Below are 9025 nucleotides of genomic sequence, written 5' to 3' on the forward strand. Positions count from 1 at the left end.
TGGGCGAGTGAAGGATCTGCTCTTGTAGAGGATTAGAACTAACACTATAACTTCTTAAGTGGGTGAAGAAACAAAGGAATGTTCATGGCCAGACATTGAGGCGTCAGGATCTGGGATCTCAGTGCATCGTGACTTGTGTGAAACTGAGTGGCAAATCTGGAAGATGCTGTGCAACAAATGAGACATTCAATCACACACACACTCACTCAACCCAGAGACACATGACACAAACACTCACACACACACTGAGCACACATCCCTGCAACATGAAGCATTTGGCATGCCCCTCCCCCTCCCACGGTTCGCTAATTAAGTATAGGGGGGACAACCTAGACAGGGACAGACACACATGCACACACACATTCATACAAAGAAAGACAACATCTGTACTACCAGTCCAGTCCTAAAAGAAAACATGAAAATTAATAAGACATTAATATGAACAAAACATTAATATGCCTATCATAAACTGATATATTTCACATACCAGTATATATTGTACGGGACTTCCTGACAAAGGGGTGGAATTTTTAGAGGTGAATGAACAGCGCTCAAATGGTGACAAAATGTGATATCAAACATTTATTTACACAGACAATTGTATGCAGCAGGATTTCTTTTGTTTGTGTGTGTGTCTACATAGACAAGACTGGAGTACACAGACTACAAAAATTAATTCTAAATGTGCGGAAGTTTGAGAAAATAAGAACAATTTCTGGAACTGTCATCCCTCACAGAATGACATGAATTTGGAAACTATGTTCATAATGTTGATTATTTACTTGGGGAATGCTAGCTAATAGTTTTGTGTTAATTACCTGATGTTGATCTGACAAGAAATTCATACTTGTACTCATTATTATTACTTTAATAATACTAATAATATTCCTTTATCTGTGTGTTGATGGCACTTCAGATGTTGAGTACTGGAGAATCACTGTGTGTGCAGAGTTTCAACCACAAGCCCCAACCCCCAACCACAGAAAATACCAATGGCTTTCCAGCCTAGATCACACATGTCTTCCTTCTATTCACAGGAAACTCAGCTTGCAAACAGGGGAGCTCCAGTTTTATGACTACTGATACTTAAGGATACTTACTGCTGATCTGTCACATGTCCAGCTGATTGGCCTGACCCCTGGATTTATTTTTATATTAGATTAAAAACATAGCTAAGGATATTTGTGAACTGTACTTTGTAAATATGACAATAAACTTCAACCTTGTGGGCCAAAATGTGTCACATCATAATGAGGCAGAGAGATTACTGCTCCCAAACACATTACCCCGACACAGCACTCAGATCCACGAATGGGGAACTAAAAGATGTAAAATAGGATACTGTGCTCAGTCTGGAGTTAAAGCACAAAGCCTGTTGGTGTCAAAATGCAATAAACTCAGGACACAGTTTGCTGAGGGATTGCTCTCCCTGACACAGCACCAGACCTGGTGCGCAAATTGGGCAGCTCAAAACACTAGATGTTGATTCTCCAGCCCTGTTAAACAGGCCAACTCTGTAGGTTTGTATGCCTGAGGTGTGTTTGCCCCATTAGCACCTGCTGGAAGAGACACTCCGCTGAGAGCCAGTTTAGTGCAGTCTGGGGTGAGTCCTTCACACAATGCCTGCTAATGACCTACAGATGTGCGCTAGAACAATGCACCTCCTAATCCCCCTTTGATATTTAAAGTGTGGATTATGGATGCAGGGGTGGCAAGCATGAACATAGTAAGGGTGCTGTAGGGACATGGTTGCATAAAGTTTGATTTGTGAAAGAACTGCACAGGGTCAAGCTCACCTGAGAGAACATAATAATGGGCAGGCCTCATTAATAAGGTTGCACTTTCATTAACCTTTCAAGAATTCAGATGAATAATTTCACAATTATTGGATTTGTATTAAAGATTGGCATGAGAGATTTTTTTGCAGAGGTTCCACTAGATAAGTACAGTATAGTATAGACGAGAAAGGGTTCTAAAGTATTTATGTGCCAAGAAAATGTTCTTTGGTAGATCATTTTAAACATCTAAAATAGGGGCATTTAAGATGCACTTTTTGTGAAGTTGCTAACTATTTTGTTTGCGATTTCTTCAGAAGTGTCCAGCAGGCAACATATCTGTACTCTGTAGATGTGGTGATGGTACAGGAGTAACATGTGGTGGTGATGTGAGGCACGTGCAGCCTGCTCCCTGAGTACCGATGGCGGGTGGATGACCCTGCTGCTGCTGCCGGCCCAGAATAGCACCAGCATTCCTCTCCCTTGCCTTCCCTCCCGCCTCAGCCCTGCCAGTGCACAGTGCAGGGTCACATGGACAAATCATGCACACACACACACTCGTTTGGTTCAATATATACATACACAAAAGCCCTATTTATATTTATGCAAACTAAACAACAGTTAATGTTATACTTTTTATATTCCACCTTAATATAGATCAAGATTGTATATGCTATATGCAATAATACATTATTAAACACTTCATTATCCCATTATCTTGTTTGCTCTGTTGTTTTGTCTCCTCTCTTGTTTGAATTATCTATCTGTCAGTCTTTAATTATGCAAAATAATTTTAATTACTTCACTCTCCAAGTTGCATAAGCCAATATTAATGCGAGTTACAAACAACAAAGACCACGACTGAACATATTAGCTTCTAACAGAAGCCACTAGGGGTTTCAGGCACAATGATATTAACTGAGGCCAATTGCAACAAAGGATCCAGGGAGGCCGGTGGCTCCACCTTCCCCCCTCCCTTCCTCCCTCCCTCCCCGCCTGCCTGCCTCTCTCTCAGCCCTTCAGATGTATATAATCCCCGAGTTGACCCAGAAAATAGGCACTCGTTTCGAGATCTGATGCGCCAGTCCTTTGTGCAGCGCCCAGCTGTAGCATGAAGCCGAGTCCCCCGGAATAGAAACTGTAATCCGCATCGCCAACGGAGCCCGGAGCCGCGGGGAAAGTCGGGGAAGTTTTTTTAACAAAGGAAACGCGGGTGAGACGCGAATTTTGTCATTTTTCTTCTACTCCGGCTATATGCGGACTGCAGCCCCCTTTGTTCGCGTCTGACTTTGTATCCAGTGGGCATCTCACTTCGCAAGTCTGTTTTATTCCTTCATTTGCCGATCTCGTGGCTGATTGTTCATAAAAGCACGGTTAAAGGTGCGTTTTGAAGGGGTATCGGTCGGATCGGTGTCCGATTATGGTATACGTATCGCAGAAACGGAGTCTTTGTTGCTCTGAGGGTTTTAAGGCGAGAAGCTGCGCTTCCAGGCGCGAATAACAGGAGGCAGAAGTGGGAATGAGGGGACAAGCGGTTTTATTTGGCTCCTAAAGAGGTTTATTTTTTACCTGGTGAAAAAAAATCAGGCGAATTCCTCACTGCCGTGGATTTGTCATCATTATTAGTAATAATAAAAATGGTAATGGACACAAAGAACCACAGACCTGAAAGAGCAGCACTCTCTGTTGCCGCAGAAACTGGCCATTGAAAACAGGATCACTCAAAAAAAATCCTACTGGAGCTGTGTCTCTAGTGTGTGTGTGTGTGTGTGTGTGTGTGTGTGTCAGTCAGTGTCAGACTCTACTTCAGGCAACCAGCACACTGACTTTGCCAGCAAGAATGAACACGTATTTTATATTCTAATTAAATTGCCATTGCCTTTACTGTTTATACAAGCCTCATTAATGTGTACGTGTATGGCCTTTGAGTTATTACTTTAATTGATTAGTTGTATGTAATGTTAATGATTTTTTTTGTGGAGTAGGAATGTTGCTATCGATTCCAGTGGAAGCAGGGATATTTAGAAAAAATTGGGGTTAAATTGTTTTTCTTGTTGTTAGCACTTGATTCTGTTGAAACACCCCCATTCACCCAACTGTTAGGGCTGAGCATCTCTATCTCTGCATGACAAAACCATCTAATTATGTCTTTCATCCGCCCCCACTGCTTAAAGGGAGAAGCCATGGCAGAGCACATGATTATGCCCATGGCCCACGGATCCTCTAACGGAGGCCTTCACGGATACCGCATGGGGATGAATGGTGGTCTGCAGGTGGGCTCCCAGCAGCATGTGCCCCAGCCTGGCATGAGGGCACTGGCCAACGGGCAGATGATTCATTATGGTGGAGGTGCCCAGGCCAACATGGAGGCCACCATGAGGCAGAGGCCTAACATGGTGGGTACCATGAATGGACAGATGAACAGTGTGTCCATGGGCCACCACCAGATTGTGCCTGGAAACATGATGTTCAACAGCCAAGGGCAGCAGCAGCACCATCTTCAACAGCACCAACACCATCACATGCACCAGCAGCAGCAGACGCAGCAACAAACACCGGTGCAGCAACCTCAGCAGCAGCAGCAGTACGTGGCTGGAGGTCTCACTTCCCAGCAGCTCATGGCCAGCTTACACCTGCAAAAACTCAACACCCAGTACCATGGACACCCCATGGGGGCCATGAATGGAAATCACATGGCCAACAGCGCACAGTTCCGTATGGGTCCGGCCCACCTGGCCAACATGCAGCACATGGCTGGTCCTGCACTGGGCCTGAACGGCATGGACACTGACTTGATCGATGAGGACGTCCTCACGTCTCTGGTGATGGAACTCGGCCTTGACCGTGTCCAGGAGCTGCCTGAACTCTTCCTGGGACAGAACGAGTTTGACTTCATCTCGGACTTTGTGAACAAACAGCAGCCAAGCACAGTAAGCTGCTGAGATCAGGATGGGATGGGGCAAAAAAGGCTGAAGGGGCAAAAACAAGGCAAAGAATGCAGGGCAGGATGAGGATGTCTGCTTTTTTTTGCCGTGGGTGCACGTTCTCTCTATGACTGGTCCTGAACAGAAGGAGTAATTCGCTGCAGAGATCTTTGACTTTCACCCTGCCTGCACCTCTCCACCGTTGCCCGGGTGGGAGATGAATGTATCCCAAGAGCAGTTTACCACAGCCTCTGGAAGCAGAGCCTCTGCAGCAGTGTACATTCAAGTATATTTATTTATTTGCCCACTGAGAGATGCGCACAATCAGCAAAGCCCAGGAAGAGAGATTTCAAAGCAGAGCAGTTCCATTAGATATTTTCTGAGTGACTTTTGTATGGGCTGGTCTGAAAAGTGATTTAGAAATGTATTTGCAGCAAAAATCAAAAATCTCTTCAGGTGTTTGGGGAGGGGGGTGGGGTATTGTGGAACCCTGCTGGTGTATCACCCTATAATTGTTCTGTTTTGAGCTTTAGAACTGCCTTAAAATTCAATTGGCTGTGTTATTAGTTTTTTCTCTCCACCATTTCTAATTATTTTTTCTAGTCACAGCTAGGCTCAGTCGGTGTGACTTTCATGTGCAGATCAATAAAGATGATTAACAGAGTGTTAATCATGTATGTATTTGTCACTTATGAAGACAGTCGTTATATATATTTTAATGTGTTAATGAGCTGTTATGAGAACTGAAGGTCTGAATGGTATTGTTCTGGTTGAATCAGTGCCATTTTTTTGTCTGGTTTCTTGTTTCGAAGCATATGATTTTCAACTTTATATATTATTTCAGTCTGACAGCATCTGACTGCTTCACCTTTTAAAAGGGTGTCCAATGACTTTATTTAATTGGTGGAGGGGAATCTCACACTCATTCTTAAGGCACTCGCTTTTTGTTATTCATTTAATCGAGTGGTTCATTTCCAGAGTTAACTATTAAATGTTAACTATTAAATGTATCTAAGTGCAAAAGCAGGGCAGTTCTGTGTTTGTCCCCCCCCCCCCCCCCCCCCATGAATGATTCAACAGCTCATCGTTCTCATGTAACCAGATCACTGGCACTCTTCTTTCTTCTTAATTTGCTCCATTCCTCTTCCATGCTCTTCTTAGTGCTAATTTCTCACCAATGCCTGTATCCTGCTGTCAGGCACATTTCTGAGAGTAGATTGTGGGGCTTTGACGGTCTCTGACCCTGAAAAAAAAAACTTCCATCATCACGTTGCAACACGCTGGGTTTAACCAACATTTATATGACCTTGATATCAGTTGCCTTGAGGCTGGACCACCGAAAGAGCCAAACAAGCTGTTGGTCAGTTCCTGTCTCATGTATTGGGAGAAGAATAGCATCGACTTAGCATATATCTAAGCATTGGCCAAACGCAGTAAACAGCAGACCTGCCACTTTTGTATGTGTGCCTCAGGTATGACACAGCTTCATTGTGGATGTACAGACATGTTTGTATTTAATTTTCTATCACCAACTGATTGTCTCAACTTGGTATCTTTGCTGCTTGAAAGGTTACGATGGATGGCAGCCATGTGACATTGCGCTTCTGGGCTGAAAGGGTGAACACTGCTGGCCATTTACTTTTCTGTTGTTCTGTTACGTCTGTTGGAAGATGATGTATTTATTTTAAACAATAATAAAATATTTATTTAGTGAACAAAACAGTGAGTGGTAAAGTGTGTGCTGATTTGCGTTTGAACTAATAAATGTCAGGGTTTACTGTTATTGATGGCAATAACATGAACCTATTATGTCTTCATTGTAAAAGTAGATGAAGCTGCTATCGCATCACACCATGCAGTTTTGACTTTACTGTCGGGGGCTTTCAGAGCAAAGAAAAGCAGCATCACCAAAATTCTCCTCTCAGGGGAACCTATTCCGAGATTTCTGCCCAGCTCTGCAATACGAAACCCCTTACAATCAGATAAAATGGGTGTATGCAACTGAGTGTGTGTGGTCAGAAGTGGAGCTGGGCTGTGTAAGGATGGGTGTTATTTTGGTGTTGTGTGGTGCTCTGTAACGGCTCTAGCATATATGGCAGTTTCAGGGGGGTTCCAACTGGCAGTGAAAACAGCAATGTGCAGGAAGTGGTGGTGGATGACTGGTAAATTATAATTAATGGTCACCACTGTCACTGAAAATATAAATTATTAAAGACTGAACTTTTATAAAACTCATTGATAGATACCGAAGTATTTTCTTTTTTTTTTTTTCTTAATCCCTTTAGTCTCGTGCTGCTTTGAAGGGCTAGTCTAGACAGACACAGGGCAGGGTGCGATAAGAGGCGTTTATACTCTAATGTTTTTTCTCTGTATTTAGCCTACCCCTAACAACCAGCTACATACAACTCTTCCTGTGTCTGTTGTGCTGCTGTGTTTGTTGAAATCAATGCGGCCACAAAAAAGAATGATAAAAAATTAGGGTATAACTGAGAAAAACACAAAGTGTCCAGGATTTCTGTAATTAAAAAGACCACTCATACTCGGATTTTGTTTTCCTTGTTTTCCTTAGCTTTGGAGTTTACCTCAGAGTTTCTCAGGAGCATCAGAGACCACCCCCAAAGGAGAGTGCAAAGTGAAATACCTCTTTCTATCGGCCAGTTTCTATTTCCATGCACTGCAGCTGTTGTTGGGCCCTCCCTCAACCCTGCCTAGTCAACGGTTTGTGAACCCGGGAGAGACAGGGTTTTAACCCCACAGGCAGTCACTCTGCACTTTTTATCATTAACACTCATTTACAAAACAATGTAAACTACTATGCTATACAAGGGGAAGTGAACAATGCCTACTGGAAATACCATAATTCTTATTAAAACAGATAGTAGTAACATTAAACCAGTTATCGAGCTGAGCAAAGTAAAAACAAATTACAGGGACCGAATCAATGCTTTTATTTTTTACATACATCATGCAGGGGTACAGAAAGATAAACAGCTTGAAACATGTGAACTGAAATAATTAATTTGCTAGATGTTGTCTGCCCATTGTAGAGAGAATTCTGTACTCCACCATGTGTTTTTATACGTTTCTGTCATGAACAGCATTAGGGCCCATTGAGTGAAATGTGTTCCAACTTCTGTTGGATCAGACCCTTTTACAACCAATGATCGTGTCATGGTTATTATAGCTTGGTACTTGCTAGTACATAACAGGAACTCCCCAGAACAGCTAACATTTTGGAGATGACCAAGTCTGCAATTTGTGTCAGATTGCATTGCTCTCTCTCTATTAGTCTAGCCATGGATTGTGGGTATGCCTGTCACAGACAGTATCAATTCTGTTGGGGCTGATCCAACCATCATCCATCACATTGCCATTGTTGTTTAAAGTTATTCAGCTCCCTGGAGCCGCAACCCCCCCTTCCCCACACTAGTTTCAGTCATATTTGTTTTTTTGGATTGGATGAGACTCATTGAAGTCTTCATGTTCAAGAATAATAATATGAATTAATCCCATCTTAAGTAGAGGAAATATTTGTACCTTTTAAAGATCAAATAGCTTTGCCATCGTAATGATGTTATTCATGATTCTTTATTTATGTTTCTGTTAAAATTTATTGTATAAATTGGTAGATTATAAAAGGGTAGAGTATAAAACAGGAGAAACCTGATGACTTACAGAATGATGCACACCAATATGTCACATGCACATACTTGTTTTATCTCTAATAAAGATGACTACCCGTGTCTGCCTTGGCTTTGGAGCATGTGTTCAGACAAAAAAAAAAAAAAAAGCAAAAATTTCCCTGTCTCTCTCTCTCTCCCTCTCTTGTGTCAGCAGTCCTTGCACTATCCATCATTTGCAGCTCTGGGTCTTTCATATTAAGGCTTGCATGTAATTATTTTTTTCTCTGGACTCAGCCGGAACCCAGGTGCCTGAGTGTGTGTGACTGTGTGGGCTGTGTTGTGCTGAAGCAGATAAACAGCAAGTGTGTGAGTGTATCTTTGATAGTGTGTTGCTCTTTTGCTGTGTAGCCATTGCTCATTTGGCTCTCACTCAGGAGGAGAGAGTTTAAGCCCAGTCTGCAGCATGTTAATCTATTCAGCAGGCAGCCTATCGCACACACAACCTTGAACCAAAGGCCTTTATTACTGCTGGTAAGAGATTTGGGCATGTCTAGCATGGTTAAGATGCTATTTTCCCTCATTTTGTCTTGTCCAACTGCAATAGGAAAGTAATGTAGATATATGGTAGGAGGGTAGACCTGGACCTGCTGCCTGTTTTACATGTGAAATTGTCAAGCTGTTTTCTTTCTTCAATGTCTATCAG

At 42.6% G+C, this 9025-nt stretch overlaps 1 protein-coding gene across 1 annotated transcript; it reads left to right on the plus strand.

Moving 5' to 3' along the window:
- The first annotated feature begins 2788 nt into the window (after positions 1 to 2788).
- On the plus strand, positions 2789 to 6421 carry cited4b (Cbp/p300-interacting transactivator, with Glu/Asp-rich carboxy-terminal domain, 4b). The gene is made up of 2 exons (XM_028980659.1): positions 2789 to 2988; positions 3950 to 6421. The coding sequence occupies exon 2, from the start codon at positions 3959 to 3961 to the stop codon at positions 4715 to 4717; it is 759 nt and encodes a 252-aa protein (XP_028836492.1). The 5' UTR covers positions 2789 to 2988; positions 3950 to 3958; the 3' UTR covers positions 4718 to 6421.
- Positions 6422 to 9025: the final 2604 nt, after the last annotated feature.

This window comes from Denticeps clupeoides, chromosome 5 (assembly GCF_900700375.1).
Source record: "Denticeps clupeoides chromosome 5, fDenClu1.1, whole genome shotgun sequence".
In the NCBI taxonomy this organism is placed as follows: Eukaryota; Metazoa; Chordata; class Actinopteri; order Clupeiformes; family Denticipitidae; genus Denticeps; species Denticeps clupeoides.

Bases quoted from the DNA above. Each gene is read 5' to 3' on its own strand.
- cited4b (XM_028980659.1), top strand. From the start codon at position 3,959: ATGGCAGAGCACATGATTATGCCCATGGCCCACGGATCCTCTAACGGA.